The sequence below is a fragment of the Amia ocellicauda genome, chromosome 18, assembly GCF_036373705.1.
Source record: "Amia ocellicauda isolate fAmiCal2 chromosome 18, fAmiCal2.hap1, whole genome shotgun sequence".
Taxonomy (NCBI): domain Eukaryota; kingdom Metazoa; phylum Chordata; class Actinopteri; order Amiiformes; family Amiidae; genus Amia; species Amia ocellicauda.
The window spans coordinates 25,650,427-25,665,593 of NC_089867.1; the positions used below are offsets into that span (position 1 = coordinate 25,650,427).

Below are 15,167 nucleotides of genomic sequence, written 5' to 3' on the forward strand. Positions count from 1 at the left end.
AGAGGCTGCTGTGAGCACATTTTGCAGTGGGAAGCGCTCTTTCCTCGTTCCTTCACTGAGTGCGGCACCGACACACGCACACACACACGGATGTACACATGCACTCCGCACACAACAGGTAGACGACAGCCTCCTGAAGCACCGGAGCCACGCAGGGGAGGAGGAGGAGGACGAAGACAACCAGGGGGAATATAAAACGTATACTGCGTGGATTTGTCGGTCTAGATGCTGAGAGGACAGGACACGGGGACAGTTTGAGGCGGTTCTGCTTCTATGTGGTCCACCTGACACCATGTCACCCTGTGTGGATTCCCTCCTCAGGCCAAAATCCTTAAAATGATGGACGACAACAAGCAGCTGGCTCACCGGATCGATGGGGCCATCCAGTCCGCCAGCCAGGAGGTGACCAACCTGCGATCGGAGCTCAGCGCCACCAGCAGACGCCTGGCGGAGCTGGGCGCCAACGAGCCACCGCTGATGGAGAACAACCAGCACAACAGCCTGGGTAAGCGGAGTTTGCCGTCTCTCTCTCTCTCTCTCTCTCTCTCTCTCTCTCGCTGTGTCCTGTCCCTCTGTGCTGGTGTGTGTGTGTTTCTGCGGAGAGCATGAATGGGGGGATTAAGGGCTCAGTGGGGTCTTTCGCAGCCCCGTCTCTCATTCTTTCAGCAAGTTCGCTCGCTGTTAAATAATTAACCCCCTGAACTGACAGCAGAGAGAGAGAGAGAGAGAGAGAGAGAGAGAGAGTGGACTGGGGGAGGGCAGGGACAGAGACGGGGACAGGGGGAGGGGGCTGCTGTCAGAAGAGGCTGTTTGTAGCCGTTTCAGTGCTGCTCCCTCTCTCTCTCTCACTCTCTCTCACTCTCGCTGTTTCCTCGGATGCTTTCGGCACCACGAGGCTGGTGGCTGGTCCAGGGAGCGCTGCGTGTTTGTGTGCGAGTTAGCGTGTGCGGCGCCGTGCTGCAGTAAGTTTGTGTGGCTGCTCTGGTTTGTTCCTGTCAGTGGAGGCTCTGGTTGTGAGTAGAGAGAGAGAGAGAGAGAGAGAGAGCAGCACGTTGTGTGTAGTTTGATTTCGATTTCATTCCCCTCACTGCCCACCTCCCCTACTGATGTTCCAGTCCAGCTGCTGCCCCTCTGGTCTGTCCATCCCCCCACCCCCTTTCTCTCTCTCTCTCTCTCTCTGCTACTGTTTTAATTGCTGCTGGTCACAGAGTGCTCAAGGGGTTAGCGAGAGAGAGAGAGGTATTAGGCGAGAGCGCGGGGTCCGGTGCACTGGCTCTGCGGCTCCCTGGTATCTCTCTCTCTCTCTCTCTCTCTCTCTCTTTCTCTCTCTCTCCCCCCCGGGAGCCACACAGTTTGTCAGCGCATCGAGTCCGTCTTCCCGCACTGCTGCGGCCGCTGATCGTAAAGCTGTCCGCACCGGGCGGGGGGGGGGTGGGGAGTGGGCAGCCCTGCAGAACGGAGCGGCGATCGGGCGGCTGAGCAGCCCCGCTGGCCGAGCCCCTCTCTGCCGGGATTCCCTCGCTCTCTCTCTTTCTCCCTCCGGCCGGGAGAGTGGTGGGAAGCCTGAGCATTAACTGTGCAGAGCTGTGTTTTTGTACCGTTTCTGAATCCTTGCTTTGATGGCTGACTCCTCAAGCGCTGGGTGTCTTGTTGTGCGTTTGTGTGTGCATTGTAACAGGTGTCACCCCGCCCCCCCGCTGACACATTCTCGGTGCGGGAGCTCTGGGCTGCCCCTCGCCCCGCAGTGCTCGCCCATTCGCACAGATCTGTCATCTGATCGGTGTTCACTCACGCAGATCTGTCGCCAGTGACAACACGCACTGCCTCCCCCAGCCCCGGTGATGTCACCCTCGCCCTGCGCTGTGCGCGGCGGGTTCACATCCGCCAGAGAGGTGCGATGCGATGCCGTGCCGTTTGTGAATGCGTTTGAGTGGGTTTTGTTTTCCTTCTTCCATTCTTCAGCTCCTCTCGTTTGTTTCAATGAGCTACACAAGAAAACAACAGATCGCTCCAGCGCAGGGGTGTCAGATGTCATTTACTACAGGATTATCTAAAACATTCCTATTTCATCTTTATTTCCAAAACCTGGCCATTTGCTGATGACTCAAAGCGCTGAACCCACAGAACATGTCTGAGTCTCGAGAGAAGTGTTCAGTTCATCCAGATAATTGATTAAATAGACCAATTAAGGAGCAGAGAGCTGGGCTGGACGTTGTAGTTTTTAAGTTGTGGTCACTTTCTGCTCACAGATAGAGCCCGTACTGGAGCTCAACCACCACACGGATGGCCTGGACTTCATACCCATAAAGTACTATGTATAACAGAGACTGTCTGTGGATGTGAGCTGATCCACACGCGTGTTTTTCGCAGGTGCTTCTGAAGCACTCATGTAACGTGTTGTGGTGTCATATTGATGTGGGCGGTGAGGATTGCTGTGTGTGTTCTTACTCTGGCACCATAAAGAGCGTTCAGGCACTTAGTTGATATAAAGGTTCGGAAATAGGCCTATACACACAGACACACGCACCCGGGGACACAAATGGAAATTGGGCTTCAAGGCATTCAAGACAGAAAACAGGAGACACTTCTTCACACAGAGAGGCGTCACAATCTGAACAAACTCCCCAGCGATGTGGCTGAAGAGACAATGTGGGAACATTCAAAAACAGACTGGATAGGATCCTTGATCACTTAGTTATTAATGGACACCAAACGAGCACGATGGGGCGAATGGGCTCCTCTCGATTGGACACTGTCTTATGTTCTTGTATACATTTAGAAACACACTTTTCTCCAGTCATTTCTGTTCCCCCCCCATCAACTCTAAATATTAGTGAGAAAGGAAAAACACTGCACTGTCGAGAACAAATCATGCCTTCAAGTGGGCTGAGGCACACAATGCGAAGCTGTGCGAAAACTGCTGTGTAGCGACAGCCCACAGCCTGCCAACAAACGCGTCTCTGTCCCTCCGTTTGCGCCGCACAGGACACTAGAGTCGGTTGATGTGCGGACCAGGGGGAGCGGCTGTTTGGTCTGGTACTACAGTGAGCTTGTGTAAGAGGATGGATACAGTCCACCGCAGACACACAATGAGACTGAGCGCTGTTGTGCTGCTGGGAGGACCCTGTGTGTAGAGCGCTGTTGGTGTAGGATTCCCACCCTCTCGTAGTGAGACTGGAGGCAGGGCGCAGGAGTACAGCTTATAGAGTTATAAATTAAATTCTCCCCGCAATTAATGATGACAACTTAGCGCTGCGAGTTATACTATAATAAAAGCCACAGTAATTAGATTACTTTTATGTATGAACTCTCTCCGCTCGTGATTTAGGAACCATTACCGGAGAAACACAAAGAAACATCTGCCGCTCGGCTTGATGTGCTGGAATAAGTTGTTTTAATGAGATTGAGGCGTTTTGTCTCTAGTATCCTAATTTTTGAAGACGAGGCATGATCTCCGGTTATCTGTGTTTAACGACTAGCGTTCGGCTGCCGAGTCGATGCCCTGCGGGGGGTCCGACAAGCGCCTGCTGCGGAAAACACTCCCTGCTTGGCTGGTTGTAGGACAATAACGGATGTTCTTTGTGCAGGGTGTTGTGTAATCATTGATGCATACTATGGCATGATACAAAGTTTAATGCACACTCGCACTCGCTGATTCACTATAGTGCGGTGGCCTGGGATAGACAAGATAGTGGTCACTGATTCAATGGAAAGTCCACAACGCGTGTCAGAAGTTATGAGTCCGAACTCGTCCGGCTCGGCCAATCAGAGCTGCTCTACAGTCGAGTGTCGCTGAGTGCTGTGCGGCTGCTTTAGATTTAGTTACATTTGGTAAATTTACAGGATGTGAAATGTGATGTTCAATAGATTAATTAAATGTTTCCGCACTGTCCTGTACTTTTATCCGTAATGTTTTAAATGTGATGCGTCACTTTTTTAAAGAAGAACTTTGCTTTAAGCGCTACTGTAGTCCTCGTTTATCATGCCTAGATACTGAGCAAAGTTGTCGGGGACGCATCTCCGTTAAAACCCTGTTATACCGACCCCTGTGATCGGTGGTCCAGTACGTGCTCTCCTGCTGGACTCCATGGAGAGCAGCAGCCGGACCCCAAACCCCCAAGCCTTGGTTTCCTTGGCCTCTGAGTGCTTCAGGGTGCCAGGCCTGGAAGTGCGCGGAGCTCGTTTCCCCCGTGTCCGGCACGTCGTGGGTCCACTGTCCCTCCCTCTGCCTCCCCCCATCCGCAGTCATCTGGATTTCTGAATGGTGACCCGAGACACGTAGAGACTGAACCCAGTGTTGATATGGGGAAGCTACCCTCGCTTCTGTAAGCGTGTTCGGAGAAAGAAAGTGTGTGTGTGTGTTTGATGCGCTGAACAGCGGTGCTCAGGGCTGGACAGGTGTTGCTGAGCTCTCTGTGAGCTGCAGAGGTGGGGAGGGGAACCTATTTTCTGCTGCACTTTGCCACCGGCGCTGCAAGTGTCCTGAATACCGAAGCAAGAGCTCGGGAGCTGCAGCGCTCTGTGTCTCTCTCTCTCTGTGTCTCTCTCTCTCTCTCACGGCCGCGGTTCTCTCCAACCCCGGTGCTGCGCGGTGTGCGTTTTGTGCTGACCTTCACTACAGGGAAGATGATTTGCAGCTTCTGTAGGTCTGTGCTGCCCTCCCCCCCACCCTCTGCGTTTCTCCTGTGCTTGTGTTCAGCCATCCTCTGTGGAGCGGCTTTCATCTGCTCCTCTAGTTTCCCATTAAGAGAGACAAACCCTGGGCTCTCTTGTCTCCAGTCATCTCTCTCTCTCTCTCGCGCGCACGTGCCGTACCCCCAGTCCTGTTCTGTCTCTAGTCATGCGTGTGCCATGCTCTCCATTGAAGCCACATTAGCATTGGAAACACCTGATTGAAGCCGGGAAGGGCCTCCGCTCTCGCGCCCGTGCTGCTGTCATGAATGCATTCAGAATGGAAGGCTTTGATTTATTTTTTCCTTTCTTTCTTGCTCTCCCTGCTGCTCAAGGCATTGTCTTGTTTTGGCCCGTTTCAAACAGAATTAAGACCGTAAGAAGTGCGCTGTGAAAGGCGCTGACTTTGAGCCTCAAAAAAAGCTAAGATGTGTGTGTGTGAAATGTGCATCTCCCGAGAAATGTTTACTTTTGAAGTAGATGTGTTGTGTTAGACGCCCCTGCAAGTTGATGCTGAGCAGAAGTGAGTCTATTTGAGAGGCACCAGGAGAGCGATTTGGCAGGGGGCTCTGAAATGCGTCTGATCGTTCGAAGTGTGTCGTGAAGTTCAGAGCCCCCAGTCTGTGTCACCGTTTGGTAGCCACTGTCTGCGTTCTTCTGTCTGAAAACACAGTCGTCCATTTTGTGTCGGTGGGGTTGCGTTCAGTCTTGACGTTAATGATTTTGTGTTCGAAATGGGCTTCAGGAATAAATCCAAAGAGCTGGTGGGGAGAGAGGGTCTGTTTTCCTGCACAGTCATTAGAATTGTGTATTTTAAGGCCCAAATTGCCAACCACTGCTTTCTGTCTGGCTGGGCTCGTCTATGGCCTCGTCATAAAGTTTAATCTCTATAGACTCTGGACATCTCTGTGCCAGATCCAGTTTCCACACTGGAAATGGGTAACTCTTGATTGAGTGCGTGTTTCCTGATGAACGAGATGCCAGCAAGGAAAGTGTTTTTAATACTGTGCTGTGCGTTGACGTGGCAGTACCACAACACCATCAAATGAAGTGTTATCGGGAAGGCAAACATTGCATTAGAACCTGAGGCATGGCGCTACCGATTGAGTACCTTGCGTTTACGTCCTAAATCAATAAAGCAGAAGATCTTTCTGAAGACAAACGACAGTCAGACTGGGAGCCTAGATGGGAGCATCTGCTCCGCGCAGCACTACAGCCTGGGCCCTGCAAGTCCTAAGTTGTCTGGCGCGACATTTGTTCTCCGGCAAAATCCATCGTCGTTGTCAAAGACAGGAAATTAGTCCCTTAAGCTGCAGCTCAGAAACATCCCCTCTGATCGGCGTTGCCATCCATTGAGCCCTGTCACTGACGGTTTCTTTGGCAGCTCGGATACCTTTGCTCGAGTCGGAGGGACGGGGCTGTTGCCATATCCCCCGTGTATATCGCAAATCACCCGTCTGATCCTGCGCTCGACACGCGACAGTAATGTATGCGTCGGGCCGGCAATGATTCCCTCGCATTATGAGCCGTTACTTGATCCAGCACTTTGATGTTGAAGGAGGATTTGTTTAGCATGTTTAATTGCGCTGACTGTTGAACTTGTCCAAATACCCACTGCCTGCGTTCCTGTCACAATGTGGCGCACACACACGTGCACATGCACACACGTGCACACACACGCACACACACACACACGCTCACACGCACGCACAGCAGCTATACCCAAGTGAAGAACTTGTAAAGGCATACTCTACAAACACACGTCTGATGGATGGGCCGGGCTATAAACGTCACCACTCTAGATTAGCACGGAGGCTTGGCGTGTGCGCTCTGAAGCGTGCGCTGATTACTGCTGAGTGGCGGCAGAGCATTAATAAACGTCCGATGATGCGCTGAAATGTATCTGCACGTCGCGCCTTCATTTTAGATTAATTCAAAATGGCAGGCGGCTGTGAATGAGCTGAGGCGGCAGGCTGTGCGGGAGGACGGCCGGGGTTCGCGGGGAGTGTGTGATTGACAGACGGTGTGGTGTGTGTGTGTAGTGTGTTTGTGTCTGTGTGTGTGTGTGTGGTGTGGTTTCTAGAAAAGGCACAATCGTGTATTGATCTCACCATCTGTCTGGCCATCTCTTAATTTGTTTTTTGGGCTTTTCTTGTTTTTGGTTTCTCTGGGTGCGAGCTCTGCTCTTGCGCTGTCAGAGTGATGCAGTGCTTCAGCACAATCTCACACAGTACCGTGGATATTAAACAAAAGGAAAGGAGAAAAAGTGGACTGAGTCGGGGAAAAGAGAAACCTCCCTTGGGCCGACATCCTCAGAGTCGGTCCAACCTGAGAGAGTTTGAATGTGTGTGAGAGCGGCGGAGGAGACAGATGGCAAGACGGTCCGCACTCTGGCGGGGGGGGGTGCGCTGTATTGGTCGACACGCGCTGGAGAAACACTGACCATGGGGACCAAAACCAGCATGCGAGTCTCCAGTACAGCTGACAGACGCTTTCCTGAGAGGAGAGATTATATTATATACTGAATCAGATCTATAGCCAGCGTCCTTGGGTTTTTGTTCTTTTCTTTTTAAAAAGCATTTTTTTTGCCCCCTCACACTCTCTCTCTCTCTCTCTCTCTCCTTGTCTCTCCATTTGTGTGACTTGTTATGCCAATTCAGCACTGTAACTTCATCTCTGCTGGGGCAGATGAGCTGCTTGGGGAGGCTGGAGCGCTCTGTTTTAAACCTCGTGCGATCGGAGGCGTCCGAGCACGAGCCCCCAGCGGCACACTATGGAGTGTCTGGCTGCGGCTGGGAAGCTGGCGTGAGGGGCTACATGGGGCTGAGGGGCTACACGGGCAGCCGTCGCAGTGTGTGTACCGTCCACAACATAGCTCTGACGGGGCTGTGTGGTCTGGTTAGCCAGTAGAGTAGGTTTGGTATTGTTTTTCTAGTGGCAGATGCATTGTGGGATTGAGGTGCAAGAGCAGTAGAGCTGTTTCTCTCTACTCTTTCCTTTGTGGTCGTCCTTCTCTCTCTCTCTGGATTGTTGTTGCTTTCCGTGCACACGTCTGTAACCCGGGCACAGCAGGTCTGCACTGTCATTGATCAGACTCCCTTCCCTGATGGCTACGATGGTCCTGAAGGCCTGACGTGGCCTGAAGTCGAAATCCACTTAAAGCTGAGCGCAGATACCGAACGTCTTTTCCGCGTCTCCACAGCTCCTGCTGTAGCGCCACGCTCTCTCCCTTCATTATGAAACAGACGTGTCCCTCCGTGTTCTGAATAATACACTCGTTACACATCCAGACGAGACAGCAGTTCTCTTACAGGCTCATTAGATCGCAGTGTTCCTCAGACCTCACAGCCCAGCCTCATTAATGAAGTTAGGAGGAGAACATCGCGAGGAAGGAGCTGACTGATCTGACAGGGACTTGGCTGTTTCTGCTGGAGGAAGAGTTTCACAACAACAGGCTTTCCGGCTGCGTGCCCGTTCCTAAACTGGCACACCTGCGCTGCACTGTCCCCCCCGCCCCACGGTACTAGGACTGGGTTGTAATATATCTGTGGGTAGCGCTGGCAGTGGGTTAAAAGCACACACGTCCTAGAGTGACTTTGAAAGATCGCACTCGGCTCTCAAGCAGGCTTATTCCGGTGCCAAGCCCCGGCGCTCGCACGGCCCGGCCAGCAACGACAGTTACGGCTTCATAAAAATGCAAAGACTAAGCCTTCGGTAAGTGAAAATGTAACACCTGCTTTTAAAACCTGCTTAGCCGTGTCTGTGTATGTTTTGAACTTCTAATTAAATCTTTTTTTCTGCTCAGCATGGAAAATGTGCTCAAGTGCTGCACCGCGAAAATAACACAAGCGAGCAAGAGCCGGTGAAGGGCTTTCTGTTGGCAAAGATAAGACCTGAAGGAGGGTTTTGTGCAAAGCGAATCGGTGATTGTTTAGTGTGATGTGGGCAGTTTCTCCGTTTTATCCGCTGCACTTCAAATAGTGTTACGTTGTTGTTTTCTTTATTAAAACCTGACCAAAGGGAGTAGTTTTACATTGGATTTCCATCAAGCGCTGTATGTAAACGATGTCAGGGATTAGACGTGTCTTTACTGTTAGCCTGTGCGTTGAATGTGCTTTCCGTGTCAATAGTGCGCTCCCAGGCACAGCTTTGCATATTTGATGCGCATCTGTTTGGTTCACTCGGTTCTCCCCCGGGTGACAGGGTCTGCTGTGCAATCAGGACACGTGATGTAGGTAACAGGCGTCCGAAAGGCATGGCCCACAATGCATCAGGCATCGGTATTGAAGAGCACAGGAAACGCAAGAAACGTTCCCATTGTTTCCCATCAGTTACTGACCGGCTGGGGCTTGATGGAGACATTGCCGTCGGCCTCAGTTTGTCCCGTCCTGACATCAGTCAAGCAGTTGTTGTAACTGACCACCACAAGGGAAGGACAATAATACAGACGCCACATCCACGGCCCGCTGTGCGTCTGAAGAGCTGTCTGCTCTGGCCTGGGGCCTCCTGCGTCCTCGTCTCACATCAGTGTCAGCCTGTGATCGCAGGTAGAGCAGTTTAACAGCCTTGTTGGTCAGAACCAGTTCAGGAGTGGACTGATGGATCTACAGCCACAGTTTCCTCAGATAATTAGGAAGTAGTATCTTCTGTGCATTGACAGGACAGTGGAAGGAGTCCCTGGGGCCCTCGCCCCCTGTCTGTGTGTTGATGTGCTCTTCAGAAGATCAAAGCAACTGTAAGCAGAGGCTGTTATATACTGTATACACCGCCACCCTCAGGGCCCTGTTAGGAAGCAGAGGCCCATTTCTGCGAGGGATCAGGCCGATTCAGGCCCGTGAGGAAGCCAAGCAGCTCTGATCTCCTCCTGGTTCAAAGAGTCGCACAGTGGCTTTCAAAGACGTGGCCTCTGTGCACAGTTGACTCTTCTTCCCTCATTACTGTCTCCTGCTCCTCTATACACCAGAATACAGAGCTGAAAACTGCGACACGCTTTACGGTTGTTATATGCATCCGCCGCAGACTGTTCGACATGTAAGACTAAATAACCATTTGCTTTGTCTGGAACGGTCATCAATTTGAATCAGCTGATCTTTATTCTTGTAATTAAATAAACCTAAACACTAGAAGTGAATAATCTGCTGACACAAGGGGCTCATTTCATTGTCAGAGGAGAGTTTTGTAGCGTCTCACATTTATATTTCATCGGTGTGATTTGTATGATTCCTGATCCCGTCCCACGTGTTGGGGGGTGAGAATCGATGCAATGTCTGGACCGTCCTGTTGGAAACCCCGCCCCGCTGCCGTCCCAGGTGTGGAGTGACTGTAGACCCAGACAGAACCAGGACATCACCTCAGTGGGGTGTTGACTCGGCGCAGCCCAGCTGTCCTGGAGAAGCTGATGTCTTGGACTCGAGGTCAGGCAGAGTCCACACAACAGGCCCGTGAGACCCGTCAGCGCCGCCATTAACCATCCTGGCATGTTGTTGACATCGCAGCTGCTCTTATTTCATCCTTGATGTCTCAAGAACAGCAAAGCAGATTTTCCAGTTACAAGTTTTGCAAGTTTCAGTTCATCCTGAAACCTTTTTCTTTTTTCTTTTTTACTTCTCCTCCACTGTTCGTGGTTCCCCGGCCCCCCCGTTCGGAGCGAGTGGCGCCTTCTGGGGCCGGTCATGAAGCCCAGGGCGTTCATCTCGGAGCAGATGGCAGCAGTGCTGATGCTCGGTGGTCAATGGTGCTGCACAGGCATGAGCTGCCAGTCTATACCGCACAAGACACAGATAAACTGGCGCTTTTAACCGGTTGGCTTTATTACACACATCACCCACAAGAAAACTGTCCCAGGAGCGGAGAACGTTCTCGGGAATGAGTCACGTCAAGGTGAGACGGAGAGGAATGAGGAGAGCTGTTTAATGGGCTGAACTCCTACAGCAGCTGCAGTGCGAACATCTCATTTATTTATGAGTATTAAAGGTTCACAATGTCATTAGTACGAAGAAAGAACTGAGAATCTGATTGGAAAGGGATAGAATCCATAGTGTATCACTTTAGGACATTTAACAGATGCATGAGCTGCTCTTAATAACCACACACCTGTCCAGAACCCAGGCCCGTGTGAAAACCTGGCGCTCGAGCCAAGGGTTAACGAAGCAAACCAGCAGAGAACAGTGCGTCGTTGTAGTTCGGTCTGCGTCGGCCGAGTTGGGCTCCAGTGCTGATGTGCCACCGCAGCGGTCCTCTCAACGGCAGCGCAGTGTGCATTTTAGCTGTGGCAGCACAATGAGAAGCTCCATCTGTAGCTCACCAGCGTCTGCCTGTGCCCTCCGGTTCCTCTCGTCAGGGATACAGACCAGAACACGATGACACGCGTGTGTTCCTGTGTCCTTACACACTGCTTTGTATGACCTACAGAAAGGTAAAAAGGAAAAAAAAAGGCTGCACTCTGTACGGCACAGGGGACTCAACATGTCCGATCAGGGCAGATCAGGCTGCCGGTCGATAATGACATCAGCCACAGCGCTGAACTTCACCTGTGTAGTGAAGATGGGGTGGGGTGTGAAACCACGCAGCGTTGAGACTTACGCCCAGACCTCGCTAGGTGTAACTGCAGTTATTTATTCTGGTCTGTGTAGGCTGCAGTAACTGTGCCAAGCCCACATGTGGCCAATTAGCTCCATATATCACTTAATGCTACTATTCAACAGCATTGAAAGTCCAGTCGCTGCTGCTGCGGCCCTCCGTGGGTTAACCCACACTGTGCAGCATCCAGCAGGAGCTCAGTATAATGATGTGTGTTGGTGAAACCCCACTCCCACGGCTGCCCTCCCGCTGCCGAGAAAATACGACACATAACAAACCAGCAACACAGAACACACCAGCCCCCACGTCTCTCTCCTCACCCACTGTGTCTTTAAGCCAGCGCTGGGCAGGGGCTCAGCTCAGGAGGCAGAGGAGGTTTTCCTAATTGTTTGGCGGGGGATTTTTAAGGCTAAGACAGAAGTATTTATGCAGAATGTCTTCACACTAGTTTATTCTCATGCTGTGCTGATGCGCTGCGGTAGAAAAGCCCACTCTCGGATAAACAAACAAACTAAACCTGCAGGAATAAAAGGCTGGGCTTTGGGGGAGAGCAGGATTACTCGGGGGTTTGGATCCAGGGATTTTAAACGGGAGATATTAACGGTCACGTGACGCGCAGGTCTCCCTCAGTGTTTGTCAATGCTCTGCCCTCTCTAGCCCAGAGTGTCCCTGACTGAGCTCAGTCTCGACAGTGTGGTCAGCGCCGGGTCCACAGAGACACAAAACACAGATCTGTGGCGTGACAGGCTGGTCTGGAGCTCTGTGTGAGCGTCCGGCTGCCCGGCTCCGCGGCGTGTTCTACAAATCGGACAGAACCGCTCCGGCTTCTGCTTCCAGCTACGTCCCGAGCTCTGACACACCGTGCGCCCCTCCCCCCCACCGGGAACCGAACAGATGCGCCGCTGTCAGAGCCCTGCCGTGAGCCCCTCGACGCCACTGCGGCTCCTCACGCGCCCCCCCCGGTTTGACAGGTCTGTGAGCAGCGCTTGTCAGCAGCCTCTTCACAGATAATAAGGGGATCTGGGCGACCTTGGAATCGCTGCTTGTCACAATATTTGTCTGCGGGAGTAAAAGCCGTATCTTCATTGGGCTCCAGCGCGTGTGAAAACAGGCCGTGGAGCTGTTCTGAGCCCCATGCAGTCCATTACTGGTGTAATTTATAAAAGCAATACTCCGCACTATCGATTACCAGCACTGACCTGCTTTCTGCTCCCCACCTGGCCATTCCGGGAAAAACAAAAGTCATCCTGCCGTTTGAGGGCTGAAATATTGCAGACTTGCAGCAGTGTGAATCTACCAACCCCCCCAAAGCAACTAAACTTGTTTGCTGACGCCCTGAAACTCCAGCGAGAGAAGCTCAGTCCTTTCTCTTTGTCTGGACACACATCTCAGGGTCCAAGTGGGCAAAACGCCCGTCTGATTCATTCCCTGTGGGGGCGGGAGCTTTGCTATGCATTTGTTGCAGTGGAAAATAAGGCCCCAGTGTTTATCCGAAACATCACCGCAGGGCAGGGTTTGAAACTGTACAGAGACTCGTGTAGAGACAGCGCTGATCTGTTTTCGTTTCCCAGCGGTATTCTGTGCCTTTCGACGGACAGGTACCTTTTAAGTGGCCAAGGAGGAGAGTGGCAGGGTCAGAGGTCGCCCGGTATCCAAATCTACAGGATAAAACCTTCAGTTCTGAGTATCTTTGAGGATTATAGAAAACTAAGTGACCCCCTGCTCTCAGAAACCACAACGCGGCCCGCTTTGTAACACAGTCTCCCCAAACGAGAGCTTGTGGTCCCTATGGAAGTGTGTGGAGGTGTCGGGCAGGAGGGGCTTTTTCAGGAGGGTATCCTGTTTGAGAAATGAAGGCTTCCAGCTTCTCCTTCCTTTCTCCTTCCCCTCTGTAGAACGCCTGTCCGTTATTTTCCATTCTGCATGGAAGCGAGTGAACGCTCTCGTCTCATTAAAGATGCCGTTTCCAAGGTAACACGTACCGCGAGCGGAGATGTCTGCCAGGAGGCCGGGAGACGCAGAGCTCGAGCGCTGTAACAGACCTGACCTCTCTGCCGTTGCCGCGCCCCGAGGAGCCGGGCTGAGCTGAGAGCGCCGTGGGCAAGTGGGAGCGATGTGCGGGTCTCCATTCAAACCATACAGGAAGTCGTTATTCAGTGCATTGTAGTGCTGAACCCACTCTGTGTGTTCGTGATAATCTGCGGCTGACAGATGCACAGTTAATAGGCGGGAACCGTAGCGCCGCTCTGCCTCTCCAAAATGGAAGCGTGACAAAGAGGTTTTGTTTGCGCGGTTTATCGTTATCTTTTAGCACCGTGTCTTAAAGCCTGCTTATAGAATTAAAGGACACATATAGGAGTACGGCTTTACAAACAAACCTCCCGGATCCGTGATTACGTGGCGTGTCGTTGCTTCGAGATTTCCAGAGGAACAGATCTGTCCTCCGCTGTCCCCGTTTGTGAATCAAAGCACACGTTGGCGTGCCGGTGGAAAATGGCCGCCCATCTGCCGCGCAGAGTCCGACCACATTCGCATTCACCTGCTGCGTGAAGAGAGTCAGTGAGTCAGTTAGCCGCTTCACCGGCGGTCTTTTATCAGTAACAAACACTGTACAGGAAAGGAAGACGGTGTTCACTTCTGGTTTCAATCCGTACATTTGTATAATCTCCACACAGTTCAGAAGCTGTGCCTAGAGTGTAGAAAGGATGGGTAACTGGCGTCGAAAGGTGTTCGACCTCGAAGCCTCCTGTTCTCAGAGCAGTGAGAGGGGGATTGAAAGTCTTTGGCCTCCGATGGCACCAGGCCGGCAGTGCCCTTGCCGTCCGATGCCAGGGGTCAGTGCCAGGGTGACGGGTTAAACACCGGCCTGTGTCCGCAGCTGCAGTCCTGCCTGTATCTGACACGCCACCCTGACACTTCTGATGCCTCCTGCTACTCACTATTCACTTAAGTCTGTCTTAATTACTGTATTGACCCAGCTGCTGAAGATTGCCTAAATAATTAAGGACTAGCAGGAGAGAAAAGAGATGTAGGGTGGCACGTATCTGTGCCGACACGCCGACCTGTTCCTCCCTGTGTCACACCGGTGTGCACCGGCAGAGCTTATGGGGGGGGCAGTTCTCCATCCTAGCCCTGTCTGAGTGGCTTTGATTCACCCTCAGCGGGGGGACAGGCGGCGTCGCAGGGCGAGACTCGTGGTATCGATACCAGCCCCTCGCTCTGCGTTGCCTCGTTTCAGCGCCCGCTATGTTCGGGGTTTGTACGAGTGATTTTTCTTGTTAGCTAATTCAAAAATAAGCAGTTTATCTAAAGCCGGCGAAACCTCCGGAGTCACTTTAAACCAAAAATAGATCTGCAATGAGATTGGCTTTGAGTCAATTAAGCCATTTGATAAATGCTGAAAGGAAAAGATGCTTGCGGTCTTCCAGTCGCATTAATATCTCTGAGACTAAGCTTCAGATAGGCAGAGGTTATTTATAAGCACACTACTGACAGGAAATATATATATATATAATAAAAAATATATTATTGCTTTTTCAATCTCAGCAGAACAAATGCATCCTGTTCACTGGTGCCCCTGACATCCTCCTGTACTTATAACATAGGAATTCATACTTACCTGTGGTGATATTGATAGAATTGTATACAATGGAGAAGTTTTAAGGAGATATAGATGGACTGAACACTGTTACCCTACTGTTTCACTGCAGTTTTCTGTTACTATAATGTGCCAAAACCCTAACATTATTTTCAGTACATACAAAGGTCATGTGTGTCAGATTTTTTTTCAGTCGGAAACAGTATCTCATTGATGCGTCCATCTATTAGTCTCGTTTTGCTCTCAGAGGAGTAATTATAACACGACAGCCACTTGCACTTGAGGAGATTGTCATTCAATACATTGTATTTCCATCCCC

General features: G+C 51.5%; 1 protein-coding gene across 2 annotated transcripts in view; it reads left to right on the forward strand.

The window, feature by feature from the left end:
- LOC136714065 (kazrin) overlaps positions 1–15,167 on the forward strand; it is a 302,349-nt gene that overhangs the window by 122,638 nt on the left and 164,544 nt on the right. For both annotated transcript variants that reach the window (XM_066691378.1, XM_066691379.1), the window contains exon 3: positions 322–505. In XM_066691378.1, coding sequence (XP_066547475.1) covers positions 322–505 — 184 coding nt within the window. The remainder of the gene's footprint in view (positions 1–321; positions 506–15,167) is intronic.